This window comes from Glossina fuscipes, unplaced genomic scaffold (assembly GCF_014805625.2).
Source record: "Glossina fuscipes isolate IAEA_lab_2018 unplaced genomic scaffold, Yale_Gfus_2 1, whole genome shotgun sequence".
NCBI classification, from domain to species: domain Eukaryota; kingdom Metazoa; phylum Arthropoda; class Insecta; order Diptera; family Glossinidae; genus Glossina; species Glossina fuscipes.
The window spans coordinates 7594537-7610749 of record NW_023998415.1 but is presented as its reverse complement, the minus strand read 5'-3'; the positions used below and the strand labels follow the sequence as shown (position 1 = coordinate 7610749).

General features: G+C 34.1%; 1 protein-coding gene across 4 annotated transcripts in view; it reads right to left on the bottom strand.

Annotated features, from left to right (window-relative positions):
- Positions 1-16213, bottom strand: part of LOC119631888 (frizzled) — a 193749-nt gene that overhangs the window by 138630 nt on the left and 38906 nt on the right. For all 4 annotated transcript variants that reach the window (XM_038024448.1, XM_038024446.1, XM_038024445.1 and 1 more), the window contains exons 2-4: positions 12390-12509; positions 3414-3608; positions 3012-3237 (exon numbers count right to left, since the gene is read on the bottom strand). In XM_038024448.1, the coding sequence (XP_037880376.1) occupies positions 3012-3237; positions 3414-3608; positions 12390-12509 (541 nt within the window). The remainder of the gene's footprint in view (positions 1-3011; positions 3238-3413; positions 3609-12389; positions 12510-16213) is intronic.

Genomic DNA, 16213 nt, shown 5'->3' with positions numbered 1-16213 from the left:
TTTTTTTTTTTTCTTATTTGTTTCATTATACTTATACTAAATTTTATTATTAATTAATATAAGTTTTGCATTAAGAGCCAATTGAACTCAACTGTTACTTGTTTAGTTGAGTTTCTAGTGTAAGTGGAATAAATAAAAATAAATAAATAAAAAGCCGCATACATTGAAATCGGCCAACGCTAATGTTATTTGTTTCAAAAAACTTAAATTCACACACTAATAGCGCGCACATACAGCAATAATGCCCGACCTATTGCGGAGTCAGGTACATCCCCAAGCCTGAAACTTCATTTATGGATGATATAAAATAATCAAAAAAAAAAAAAGTGAAAATGTTACAGCCGAGCAAAGCCGATCATTTCGGCCGGTTCGTTTGCCTAACGCAATTCTTCATCCTATTCTTCTTCTAGTCCTAATAAACTTTATCTTAAATGAAAAAGTCGAAGAAAATGAAATTGCAGTACACTACGTAGTGTTGTGCGGGCGATGTTTTCTTCGATTATTATACAGGGATTGCAGGATCGTTTGTAAAATATACAAATTGTTATTGTTGTAGTGTATAAATAATTTTAGAACTGATCTGTTTATGACTGATCATTTATGACTGATGAGCAAATTTTTTATATTATATTGTGGGCACGTGGGCATGTCCATTGCAATGCATGACTATAACTTATTTTTAACGGCTAGGGCTATGTCTACCACAGGCAAGTAATCAGATGAGAGTGGCGCAAGGATATGCATTGCAACTGCATTCAGAATCCGATACTAATCAGGAATATATATGCATACTTTATACGATTTTTTAAACGGTTCGAGTAGAAATGAGCATAAGTTTTCCTTCAATGATGGGTACATAAATTAGACTTTGTTGCCATATGGAAGCTTGCATTTCATCAGAATCCTTAGTAGGCAGTGGGTCAGGAAAATTTAGTTTTTTTGTTAATTTCTTTTCTCAGAATTATTGTTCCTCAACTGATTGCATCATAAATAAAAACTTCAAAATTAGATCTTATTGCCATATGAAGATGTACTGTTTCGGAAAATGTTTATGTGAGAGAGAATCATAAAGATGGTTGCGTCTCGTTTACGTCCTTTACGCCGACATGGCGAAATTTGTCGATATTTGCAGAGTAACTTGACAAATGGCGAATTCTTTTCACATAATGGGTTCTTTGAAATAGCACTTGATATGAAGAAAGGCCATAAAAATGGCCCAAGTCAATCAATTCGCAATATCGCTCGCCTTTTATGCCAAAAAATATCTTGAAAATATGTCGAAAATTGCAATCAATGGACTGAACATAGCACCACATGGCGGAGAGAGGGAGAGACAAGTTTATAAAATTTAAAAATATCTCTAATTCGTCTGGTTGCTGCATATGGTTACACACAAGTGTTATAAGATATGATCGTAAGCCGAAAATCAGTAAAGTATTGGATCAACTCCATCCGTTTTCAATCCAAAATTTTGTTAAAGCAACTTGAAATACCTGATCTAACGAAATCATGCATTTTCCGTACCTATCTTAAGTTGGATTTAGCTCATAAACCAAGCAAATTAATGTGCCCTCCAATGGTGGGTATAAACAACAATTTTGAATTAAAAAAGGGAAAAACCCAAATGCAAAAGAAGAATTGAAGTTAATTTAACGCGAAACGGAATGTTTCACACTTACATCACATACCTTCATACTTGGCGTATCCAAAAAGGCGAAATGCACGTTGTACAGATGTACCACTAATATACTGATATACACAGCTGCGATTATCTGATGTGCTTTATCAAATTTTTTGCTTCTATCCTTTAACCTTTACTATCATAGCTCAGCTATCTATGATAAGGGAACGGAATCTATTGCTACGGTGCAGGTTATATAATGTATTTTATTTATTTAAATGGAAGCTTCGTATAATGAACACCTTACACTCTAGAATAGTGATCTCATCACCTCCTTTACCCTAATCTGATAAAGTCGAGAAACAACACGACTGCTAGGAAAGTGAAAGAATTCTTTCTCCATACTGAAGACATATATAGATATTTACACTGAAGTTCCCATATGAAAAAGAGTTGTACACGCAATCAATAGCCGAAATTACTTTTTTACTAATCTGTTCATTAGATAACATAATTGAATTAACTATGAGTGGAGTAGCAGAAGCTGGCTGCAACGAATCAGTTAAGTCACTAAGTCGAGTAGAGCAAATCAAATGTGTATTTGTATGTGTATGTATTTGTAATTCATTACAAAGCCCATGGCAGTGCAACTACCAGAGGTCAAGTGCCCGTATACGTTCCTTTGCAAACTGTTGAGGAGAGATTATTTTCGAATTTGGGCTTTATATACTATTTTTTTGGTGACCTATTTAGAGCGGGTTATGATTAAGTTTCACACTTAACTACGGCTGTGAATATTTCACTTATACCACCAACTTTGATTTACCTTGCTCTGAAACAAAATGGTTTATTGGACGATCTGATGATTAAAGATGAGACTTCATGAGAGTCTCATCAGTTCGTAGAGACGCTACATAGGAACACAAATTGCTGGTTATTTGTCCTCAAAAAATTCAACCTGGATTTTTAGGGTGTTTATCCTGTCGGAAACATCATGCAACGAGAATCTAATACATTATGAATTTTTAAGACAAAAAAGAAGTTCGCAAAGCACTTAACATTAAACATACACTTCTCCGTATTGTAATTGATGTGATAAAATTGGTATACCTTCACTTTCAATTTGGGCTGAAAGGTTTTTCATGCTCAAACATTTGCAATGGAAGCCGTTCTTTTTTTCCTTTTTTTTTTTTTTTAATTTTCATACCGCATATATCTGTATATATGTTTTTCTTCCCCCCGTCTGAAAATCTCTTAAATAAATTTACTTTCTGTAAAGCTCTCAATTCAATTTCATATTTAATGCAGTGTCATGAATTTTATATTAGATTTTTTATATGCGTATACTTCTATGTTTCGATCCATAGACAAATGTGTATGTTTCGCTTACCTTCAACTTTTGCAAGCGCCAGTACTGAGATAGTTTGCAAGGCTGGTATTGCCCATGCGACCAAATGAAATAAATGTGATTTATTTTCGATGGCTTCGTGACCCCATTTAAGGCCGGCTGCCAAGAACCAAGCGAACGCCAAACATGACCACCAAGCAAATGCAGCCATACAACAAAAATATAATGCCATAAATAATACCGTACAAGCAGTAGATTGACGATGGCCCTGAGCAACAAGAGTAAAAATTGAGAGAATAAAAGAAATTTTATTTGATGTCATAATTCTTTCTTTTATTTTTTTTTATTTTTATTGCATCTTCATCTCAAGCAGAAGGGGAAGGTGATTATTAAATGCATAAAAAACATATATATATATATATATATATTTTCTCTTTTACTTACTTGAGTTATAGTTGACATCATTTGTAAGCGACCAAGTCGAACTGGCGGCGGAAAGGGTTCGCGACAAGCTACTGAATCGCCAGCACCCAAACCGGCTACGTATGCGCAGCCTACGACTAGATAACACACGGCCAAAAAAACAATCGCCCGTTCGGGGTAACGGAAACGTGAAGAATCGATTAGGAATGTTAAGACCTGGAAAATAAAAAAATTGTTTATTAAGAGATTAATTATTTATATTAATGAAGAATAAACGTAGAAATTATGTTATTATGAATTGTGTTCAGCTAAATGGAAAGGCTTGCATTATGAAAAATCTCCGGGAAAAATATAATTGTTTTATAATTACTATATATATGTACAAATATTTTTGTTATTAATTAATAGTTAATGCTTTTTCTTAAAAAGAAAAGAAAAATAAAAAGTTCCTTTACCTAACATAAACAACAAGCTATATGACCAGCAATTTATTTCTATTCCCGGATATATTAAATGATCAGATTGCAAAGTTAAATTAGTAAATTCATAATTAGCAAAGACATTTACCAATTATCTTAAAGGAGCTATGTAAATGTCTGTTAAATATGTAACAGAGTCCCATACAGTGCCTACCGCTGGATTTGCAGGCTTAGTCAAGTCGGGGACTATGAATTACGTTTATTATTAGGATAACGGTATGTAGCCGGACAGTAAGTAAATGATTAGTATGGGGAATAGTACAGAGCTGTTGGAAAGGATGAACTTGACGCTTACAGTTAAGTATCTCTCTACACATATTACTTTTAAATTATATCTCAGTTGGAAATGTAGATGAAAACTTTAAGTAAAAGTTATAGGAGCACAGAAGAACGGGAGAATCCTCTCATTCATGCAGTGTCCACAAAAATATTCTATATTTCTTAATCTGGACTTGGAGTAGGCTTCCAAATCCAACTATATCTTAATGCTGAATGTTTAACAAAGCCTTCTAACCGCTCCACGCGGTATGGTAGGTGTCTTTGCTAGTTAAATTCGAATTTTATCTTTACATCCTTTACTTAGATGGTAAATTTTTAATAGAAGACTGCCGTACATGAAGGGTACGTTTACAGCGTTGTTTCAAACCGCAGTGTAACAAATCTGAATGAATGCATATACGCTCGACGAAGGAAAATTTCAATGTGAACGCACCAGGAAACTGTTTACCCTAATGACTAATATCTCGAACGTTTTAAAAACTTGCCAACAGTTTATAATTAGACTGAAATGTTTAGGCGGCATCACGAACCCTTTTTCTGCTTCTATATGTAAGTACGCCATAGAGTGTAAATAAATATTTCAAGAGCACGAAATTCTAAACTCATCCAACGATAGCGGCCAAGTTTTTATTATGAATACTGAAAAAACAGTTATTTCTCGTTAGAGATTGCTTCACTGTGTCTTAAGATATTCTCATAGGTTTGCCATAGTGTTTTTCCCATTTCACCTCAGAGCTCTTCAAAATATCGCTTTTAAATGTATCAAAAGTGGGTCTCCACGCAATTTATCGTTGACGCTGGGGAACAAAGAGGAGTCATTGAATGTCGAATCAAGGCTGTACGTTGATCGATCCATTAATTCGATTTTAGAATGTTTAAATAGGTTGGAAAAAGTGCGGATGGGCGTAATAATGAAGGTTGCCTCAATCTCATGGTATGGCGTAACTCAAATTTTCATGATCAGTTGTCGCCCAGCTCCAATGGCACAGTGATGCTCATTATACCAGCGTTTCACAATGGCAAAGGATAAGGCATTCTTGTCTTGATAATCCACGTTGAAAGCCGTAGTATACTATTGCACGAAAATTTTCACGAATTAATTCCGATTTTTCCCTGAATTATTGTAAACGAAGTTTATGGTTATGGGCAAAAATGTTAAACTTTCTCGTGGAATAGTCAGATGGGCACTGAGAACACTTAACGTTGCCCATGTTGAAAGTACAAACATTGGCGTACCTGCGATACCTCGGAATTCGCAAATGACCGTGTAATTGTATTTTCCATTACCAGTAATTTGTTGTGGGCAAGGAATTATACTTTCTCTGAGGTATTTATTTTTGTATATATGAAGATATACGGACTTTATACATTTAATAGCCCAATTGATTGGGTACCGTTCATGTCAGTGATTTGTTAGAGAATAAAAAAGAAAACTAAAAAAATAAATTTTCTATCATAAATAATATTTTGATAAATTTATTTTGTTGTCGACGTATTTCTATGCATAGGATGGCAAATGGCAGGAAAATATCATATTTTTGAGAAACTTTCATGAAATAACAAACTGATGAAAGATATAAATATAGTCAAATTTCCTTAAAGCGTAAAATTGATGACGAATGCGTCAAAAGCAGATTGGTGGCTTAACAGTTGGTTAAAGAAAAAATTTTCTAAAGGAACTTTAGTAGAGTTTTTTTTTTTAGAGAGAGAGAGAGAGAGAGAGAGAGAGAGAGAGAGAGAGAGAGAGAGAGAGAGAAGGAGAGCGAGAGGGAGAGAGAGCAGTTTTCATCATTTAGTAGAAATTTCAAGGCAATTTCTATATGGGTAGGCGTGCCCCTGCAATCGACGTTATTGAAGCCGAAATGCAAAAAAAACTAAGACAAACCAAATATTAGAAAGAAGAAGAAAAACAGATTACATCCCGCTAAGGTCAGAAGTTCCGACACCCACCATTTGCCCTTTTTCGATGTATTCTACAAGAACGCCTTTTATTTACATAGACGGTCCTTCCTTCACGTTATTTACGATAATGGTAGTACACCAACTATCAGTGCTAGAGCATCTGACAAGTAGAGATTGCAAGATTTTCAGCTGCATTTCCTGTAAACATGCTACTCGGCTTCTGAAATTGTTCTAACTGTTGACGTTTACTTCGATTTATGTGGCCACGCAAGCATCGCATTTAGTGCTTCGAGCAATCTCTTCAAGCCCAACGAATAACCGTTTAGTGCGAACTTCAACCTAGCGCTGTAATTAGTCACTATTTTTGTAACTGCCGTTAGACGGTAGATCTACGATTCTTCTCCATGTTGAAAGGCCGCGTATATGTAAAGAAAAGGATAGGCCATCTAGAAAATTTACTTATCACAGGGGTAACGATTTTACAAGGCGTATATTCAAGCTAATATACGTTCTAGTCTGAGCAGTGATGTATGCGCAAATAATTTAAGAAAAAACATTTCATGTTGATTGAGTTGAATTAAAATTATTTGGATTTTCAATGGTTGTGTTGTGCTGCACATACGTTGACATACAATGTGCAATAACTGCGGTATAGCTTGTTGCGCTTGATTATTGCGGTCTGCAGTTTATTTATTTAAGCATACTTAAAGCAATGGCAGACAAAAAATGCACTGCAAACCATACACATAACTGACATTAAAAGATTTATGTAATTTATTTGTTTTTTTTTTTTTTTTTTTTTGTTTTTCTTGCGTTGTCCATTGCTATTGTATGCGCTTTTATTTGTTTGCAAGTAAATGCTTACCTAAGCGCGTAGATGCCGGAGCAAGGGTGTAGCTCGTTTGAATGTAAAATGTTACATGTATATATATATATATATATATATATTTCAGTTTGCACACGACCAAAGAAGCACATATGCATACACTCGAAGAGAAAGCGGCTCTCATTTACATAAATTGCGTAGTTTTATACCAAAATATTATCTCAACTTCTCTCTAGCGATATGGAACTTATTTGGGCAAAACATTTATGTTGTATAAGTACACTCCAATGTGATGCTATGACAGCTGTCACAGTTTTGTCATTTAATTAGCATAATCATAAATAATCACCCACACACACGGTTTCTATGTATAGATAGACGAAAGTGTTTAGCAATTGCAGTGACGCACTGACATTAGCGTTACAATGCTAAGAAGAAAAAAAAAAAAAGAAAGAAAAAACAACAACTCACAAAAATACATTTGGCTGTGGCCGAATCTTTTATATCCTATATATCATTTTATCAACAAGATGAAATTTCGATATGGGTGGGCCCGAACACATTTTTCCATATTTATGTAGCTTTTGTTAGAGATTGTCCAACATTTTTTTCTATGTTTTAGAAAACAACTATGTACTCAGTTTATAATGTATTGTGGGCGTTTCGTTTGGCCGATCTAGACTATTTTTAATACTAACCCACAAATAAAAACTTCCAATGTTTAGCACATGCACAAACGTATCGGAAGACACGGACATGCTTACACGATCGATCCAGAATTTGATACTGATCAAGAATAGATACTTTATGGGTTCTTCGAAACTTTTCTTTTTAGGTGTTGCAAACGTTAACTTAATATATAATATACAACTCAATAGAGTTTACAGTGGTAATAAGAAAAAAAAAAGGCAATGAAAAAGTGATTACGTGCCAGCGAAGCGTAAGGATATGTCGAGATCTTTCGATAGCTTTGGTAAGCTTGTTTGAAACAAAAATGACTGATTTATTGCAACTTCTTAAGGTCTATCTGCAGTATACGGTGAACAAATGGCACTATTTTTTAGAAATAAATATGTCTTCGTCACTAAGCCTTTCTTTTTGGTTTTTGTCCCCAAAATAATATAACTACAACTAAACATTTAAGTATAATAACGCATAAAACACTTATCGAAAAAGCAACAAATAAAGGCATACGCAATAAAATTTATTACAGAAATTATTACAAAAACAACAAATTTCTACTATTTTTGGAATCTTAACAATTGTCGACGATTTGGTTTACAAACTTCATCTCACATCCTGACCTTTGATAGTTTAGATAATGTGTTGCGTTCAAGATTTTGATTTACATGTATAGACGGACGGACGAACTGGCGTGATGATTAACTCGACACAGAACAAATTTTAAATTAAAATAATGTGAATGTAATGTAGATTGTGTAGAGTGCAGTTTAAAAATTATTAAGCTTAATAGGAGGGATAAAATTATTTTCTCAAGTGTTACATTACATTACAAAATATTAAAGCCGTTGTTTCCGTGACCGCAGCTCAATATGTTTTAGACTAATTAACTTTGCTTCCATGGAAACTTGAAACTCTCAAAACAATTTTCTCAATATGTGGCGGTAGACACTGAAAAGAAATATACACCGAATGAAGCGTATTGCTTATTTAATATATTCGAAAAAATGAAATTAATTTTATTGTACACAGAATTATGCAATAAAAGCGATAAATTTAAACACAACTGACGCACACATATGTTGGCGAAAAATTGTGTCTGTTTGCAGAAACGCTTCAAAACATTTGCGTTCTTTTCATGCAGCTATAAGACTATCATATCTGCCTATACACAAATTTTCCATATGTTACAGGAAATAAATTTTCTGATTTAATTTTTTTTATCTGCAAAGCATTACAAAAAATATCCGAAACATATTAAAAGGAATAAACATCTAGATCACCCAAACCTCAACATATGATTTTCCATCTGCTTATCACTAAACGGATGGGGAGTATTTTTCATTTAGTCGAGTTCCAGCGAACTAATTGCAGTCAGGCAGACTTAGCATATCCCTATAACAGGTAGTTTCAAAAACCTTCTAAGTTAAATAATCATAGCTAGGTATCACTGGTTGTCAGTTACTTAGTTAGTTGGTTAGTCAGTGGAAAAATATGCGGATTTGAGTCGCCTACGAAACATATAAAAAAATTTTTTTATTAAACGACATTTGTTCTGGAGAATGTAAGAATGACGTCAATGTAACCGATATAGTTCAGTAAATGCGATAAAGAAATATTTATGCATTATTAATATTTGGAAGAACTAAACGAATCTCTTTGACCGACGTAACAATTTTCCTTTTTAATACTAAATATGAGCACATATGTGTGTACTTACATATATTTAAAGTAAAAATAAACATGTAGCCGGGAACATGTGTGCCCATGTAGTCTAAATTACATAACGTTCGCATGTATGTATATATATAACATTTTGTAGTTGTGGCATTTGGTGTATGTGCAAATGACAAGCTGTTTGTTCCTTGTAAAGTATTTTTGATAACCTCATGTCAAATAAGTAAATGTTTCTCTGCAGCAGCGACAACAAATTTATTATAAATGAAATAATAAAAAAAATATATTTATAAACAGTTTTGCAAACAGTTTTGCAAACAACTGATTATTTCACTAAAAGGGAAAAGTATTCAAAATCCGTACGAATGCATATGATATGCATATGATATACAAAAACCGAATGACAAATGCGTGTGCAGGGATCAAACCTTTTAATCTCGTTCTCGAACTTTTCAAGCATAAATTCTATGGCATAATATCTTCGACATTGTCAATATGCGCAATTCTATTTTCATTGTATGACACACAATCTCTTTAAAACATTCGTCATTGGATGAAGCGATTGGCATGGACGCCACCATTCGGAACCCATAACTTCGATCTGTGGTAGTTCGTATTAACTGCGAACCTCATTGCCATTTAGGAGATTGCCTAATATATTACATAAATACAACCAAGATCATTATACCATCGGACAAGGCCATTAGATACTCTACACTAGTTTGCCTAAAATGAACATGCATTCACTTTTGTAATAATACGCCAAAAATTGTACATTCTTTATATGTAGACTCACTCTTTTCATCAAACTTTTATATTTAAGCATGCTCAAGCTGTCAACTAACGTGGTCCAGATACAGCAAACTTGATTTATTATTTTTCAGTGGTTTTCTTCAGTGGTAGTCTTTGTTGCCACAGAAAGACTTGCTTTTCATGGGATCCCCCTATATACGGTTGGGCCTAAAAAAATAAACTTATGTGATCGAAATGACCTACGGTTAATTTACTATGGACCTACTTTCATCATAACATATTAAAAACGGATATATAAGGCTTGAACATTTCATGATAAACCTTCTATTCTTAATCAAAATTGTATGCAGATGAGTTTTGAATCAAAGTATTCCGATGAACCACTTTTGCCACACAAACACTTATATGCGGTTACATAGCAAGGGGTTAAAAAAAATTGTCCTATCCATGCCGAATTAATCTCACCTATTTAGAGTGCCAAAACACTGGTATTCACTGGCATTTGTCGCGAAATTGTGAATATTGTCTTCATATAACGACTTTTGAATATAAGGCGTCATAGGGGAAGCTGTCGATGAAATAACCAATCCGAACCACTGTCGATAGAGTTCGTCCTTAGGCTGTGAGAACACGTACGTTTACCAAATTTCTTTAATATCTCAAAAATTACGCTCTGTAAGTTGAACAGAAGAAACTGATGTACCGCCACATGAACTTAAATCTGAATAACTCTGAATCAATCGGTATAACAAGAGGTGAGTTTATCACAAGTCTTTCTTGCTGTTGTATATATCCGCACAAATTTAATACATTTCGTACGACATAAGTGTAGAGTACAATAAGTGTAATAAGTATAATAAGCACAGCTGGTTTTCTGTTTTTACTGACCAAATATCAACATGAACACAATCCTTGCCAATCGTTTGCCAAGTTTGTTCTAAACTTAAGACCCTTTCGAGTAATATGTTGCGGAGGTGCATTTTCTAGCATTTTCTAGGCTCAGTGGAAGGAGGCAAAATGGTATATTATGGGTTTTTAACAGACCGTCGGATATTGTCTTCAATAATCTTGCATTACCTTAAGCTTAAGAAATCGTCCCACTTTAAGTATAGCATAGCGGTTTCTCTACCACGTTGTTCAAAATACTGACACTATAGGGAGATATTAATGCAATGGCGGCATTCAACTTGAGTGTGGTTATAACTTCTGCCCCAGAGAAACATGCGAGCTATTCGGGAAGATCATTATTTAGTTCAAACCGCCTCTGCTGGGGCACACCTGCATTTTTTTGGAAACAATTACGACATAGAAAGACGGTAAGACGTTACATATAACTATCAAATGCCAAGAAAATTTCGGAAATGCCTAAATATTCCTAAGGCTAGTTGGTAATGGAATGATTTTAGAAAAATGACTGCACCTTAGAGTAAAAATAAATTGATAGCGAGAAATTTCGGTTTCGTTCATTCATTCAAATTTCTTGTGTTGGACATGCTGCACACGCATACAATTTATATATTCCAAAATTGGACATAATCTCAGTACATTCAAAAGTAGCTGAATTAGCAAGGAGTATAAAACGTTACTGTTAAGGTCCCGTGTTAGCTGACTGTGGTCAATTTAAATGCATCGCACGCATATAAGATCGCATGAAGTATATGAAGAAGTATATATTCGCATCTTTCCCCGAACAAGACTTGGGCTCGGACAAGCAGTTCATAATGACCTACCTACACCGAGTGGCGTAAGCAATCAGTGTTCACTGACAAAAACATTTATAAAGAAGAGAAAGAGGGAGCATCAGAGAAGAGGGCGGTAGAGCGAGAGTTAAGGAGAAGATGATTTCATTCAGTCAAATGACAGTAACGTCATGCTAACATTTCCTTGATTGCTTTCTAGCAACTCAGCTGCTTGCGGTATGTAGCGAGCACATTGACGGGAATTACTATCTCCCGCTGATTACAAGGATGATTTTATAGTGCTGTTAAGTGTAGACTAGCTGTCTTATTACTGTAGTTGACGTAGCCTACACAATTTCATTTCCTTTAGATATTTATCTATTTAACTTAACGCCAATAAAGAAACGTAAGATAAGTTCATTGTCTCGTCTACCACTTTTGTTTATATGAAATTATTGGCATAATTTGCATAGTGCTGTACAATATTCTTAAGACTTGTCAAACACAGTATAGTAATAATATTCAATAATGTTCATTGATGAAATTAATCGTTGTTAACTCAATTTGCGACGACGTTATCCAAAAGTTAAATTAAGTACTTACTATTAATTAACTTAAGTGTCTAGACCCGTAAATGGCTCTGATTCGGGAAAAACTTTTTGACGAAAGTTGAAATCATTGCACGATAATAACTGTGATTTTCATTCTCATTGGTACTTACCGTAAATAAGCAACTAGCGACACATACTGCAGCCCATGATCCGACCCAATAGCGTAGTACAGTACGTTCTTTTTCCGGAAAGAACATGGCATGACAAGGTGCACCACAGTCACGTTTGTCCTGTTGGAAAAAAGAAGAAGAAGACATATTCTAAATTAAATTGTAAACACGCAGTACATCAAAATAAAAAGTCAGTAGAGAAAAGCGACTAAGCATTACGTCCTTTTGCGGTATTTTTCTCGCTAATGAAATAGTCAAACTTGAAGGAAATGATTTTTTAACCTTTGCACACCATAAACCGAGACATGCTGCTAAGGAAGTGCACGGAAAAGTATATGTATATGTAGAAATAAAAGTGATATTATATAATATTTGAAAAGAGAAAATCGCATTAACCTTGGAATGGATGGTCTTTGCTTAACCCTCACGCAAAGGCAATGTATCAAGATGGCAAAGACTTATGGGTTTGCGGAAGTGTCAGTTGGAGAATATCGACTGTTTTTAAAATAAAACAAAACTTTTATTATATTTTGAATTTTAATTTTTATTTGCAAAAGTTTTCAAAACAATTTTTTTTTGATGGCCATGGTATGAAATCTTGATCACTGTAGAGCTTGCTCAGTTCTTTAGCATTAATAGTCGTATTTCTTTGGAGGGATTTAGCCACTACTACGGAACTACAGTCGTTTCGCATACAATTATTTTCACGAAAAATTCAAATTGTCAGACATCATAAAAACGGATACACATCCTCTGGAATTAACCAAATAGGCCGGTTTCAGAAAAAACGAAGATACACTATATAGATTTGCTGCATTCACAACTATGTAATGTTTGTGATCTCTACCAGCTTATAAGTATAGGCTTAGACTTCTCGATTTACCCCTGAAAAATTGGGCTAATGTTCGACCAAAAGATCCAGCCAACTAAGATGACAACGATTAGCATATGTTTTAACAAATAAATTGTGATCAAGGAGTCGTCCCATTGCCTTTGCTTACACCACCATAAGGATTGGAAGCTTATATAAGAACATTTGTGCCGAAAAGCAGGGTAATCAGTCAAAGGACACGCCTTTAGTGTCACGAAGAAGAAGTTCTTTGATTGATATTCACGTCGTAAAATAAACATAACGATAAATATCTCCAGGTCTATTCTATGAGCGATATTGCAATATATATATAAAAGTGAAAAAGATCAGCCCCGCCCATTTAAGAGTACAGACAAACTTCATTTTTTTCTGTTTCTTTGCAAAACAAAAAAAGAAATACGATGCTTAGTATTTTCAACGTCCGAACAGAGATTGGTTCAACTGTCGTTCCTGTTCATAACGTTGTCTTCAACTGGTTAGAGGTTAAGTCGATCATTATCTTTCGAAAGGAAAGGTTACAGTTCTTGTATCATGTTACATCCAACGATGGTGACATTGACTCTTATGTATCAGCTTTTTTTACTTGGTGGATAGGTGATAAGAGAACGAGGCTATTTTTACCCAAATACGCCACGTTTTGGTTGATTTTCTTTAACGTTGCAAGAAATTATACAGTTTTACAGTTTTATGCCCCAAACATCAAAAATATTGTTTCGTGTATAGCAAACTCTCTCTCTTGTAGAAATCCGGTGACTGTTTATTTCTATTTTCTTTACTCTCTTGATATCATAATGCAATGACAATTTGGTAATCAGACGATGTCCATTATTTTCACAGATCACTCTTCAGAAAACCTTGAAAAATTGTTTGCTTCTTTCATTCTTTGCCTTTTATACGCATACATTGTCTTACATTAGCTTACATCATCATCGCTGTGAATTAATTATCAATAATGAAGTAATGGATAGCAACAGTATCGAACACAGAAATTAACCGCCAAGTATAGCAGAGTCACAAAAAGTGCAACAAGTGGGAAAGTGAATAACTGAAATTCTTATATTCATGGAACTTTTAATGAATTCATCAAAAGGTTTTGTTAAGCGAAATAAAGTCAAGAAGATGATGAAAATGAAAGTGCATTCATTCATACACCAAGGCCGCATTCTATGATATGATCAAAACTTATTCTTGTTCGGTTAGTCAAAAACACAACAAATCCAATTTAACACAAAATAAAGAAAGAATTTATTCCTTTTTAAAGCGCTGCGCTGTGTTTCGTAATAATATTGAAATCAACAGTTATGTACTAGCTGTGTGGTAAGTAGAGGGTAGAGTTCAAGGGAAAAGATAGCAGACAATTCTTCGGTTTCCATGAAGGTGTTTTATTTAAATGGCGCAAGAATGTATTCCTTATGATTATTATTATGAAGTAAACAAGTGGAAACAAGGACACATAAAGAGAATTCAACAACTATTAGATTGAAAGAATTTAATAAATGTCGTGACTGTGCGAGAGCAAACGTATTTGTTATGTTATATGGTTTTTTTTTTTCTGTTTTTGAATCATGTCTTCCCATGTTACTTTTTCACGATAAAAGAGCTTTGTCACTTTGCTTAGTTTAACAGAACTGCTCTACAAGTTGTCTTCCTCACGTTCACGTTCACACTTAATTCACTTTCACGTTCTAACAGAACGCACGCGTTTTTAGAAGTTTTTTTTTTTTTTCTTATTAAAGCCATCTCTGTCTGTTTGCTTTAATATTCTTCTTGACTATGTTTCCCAGTTAGTATTAAACTAATTTTTAGTGTTGCTTGTACTTGCTTCTACTACTTATGCTTTACTATATTTATCTCAGTAAGTATATTAGATTTATTAAACACTTGGAACGCCAAGAAATAGCAACCACATATTCCCTAAAGATATATACACATACATATATACCTTAACTATTCGCCCTATATCTATCGATCTATTCGCATAGTCTATATATCTAATAGGAAACTGTATCCAAACGTTGCCTTCATTCTTCGTTTTAGTTCTCTTCTCTGAAGTGCTGCTTAATTTTAAAATATTACGACTTGAAATATATATGTATACGATATACAATGCATATCGAGCGAATGGATCCTACTTTTGTTTTGCAATTAAATGCAGAACAAGTTGGTGGCGTTAGCCAATGGAATATTCATTCCAAACTTAATCTTCTCTCCTTCTATGTTTTGTGTATATAGTATACAAGCCAGGCTTGATTATTTTAGTGGTATAATGCGATAGCATATAAAATGTTATGAATTTTTGTCAAAGTAGTTTTCACTCTCTCTCTCTCTCTCTGCTTTCCTTCATTTTATATCCAATAAAAGGTATATTTGCGAAATACGTGTAAAGCAGATAAATACAAAAGTCAGTGTATGCGTCTTTGTCATTATCGACGTGGGGGCTTCAATTCGGAAAGTTTACGTGAAAAATGACATAATAAATACATTTTATTATTATGTTTGAGATCTTAAAACTGCACACAGAGCTTCAAGTCGTCTTTGAAATTAACTACAGAGGACGAAGGCTTCATCCAAATTTATGATGAAATAGGGCGAAGCGTGGTTTAATTTTGATTACTGTCAGTTTACCCCAGTTGCTGACCAATTATGTACAAATGTTATTTGAAATATATACTAGAGACTAGATGAACACTACATACGATACGATATAAGATTTTATCAAGCAGATAAATTTTAATAGCTCTCTCAACCAAATATCGTATGTGTTTGTATATGAGATAAATATGAAAAAAAAAAGAGAAAAATCAGTCAAGTCTTCTCTCCACTTTCCTCTAGTAGAACAAAAGCTTGAGGGAATTTCTTGTTATTTTGAAAAATTTAAAACGTGCCATTGTGGCGTACATACGACAACAATAACAAACATACATGTCTTCACTAAAAAATAGGGTGGAATTTC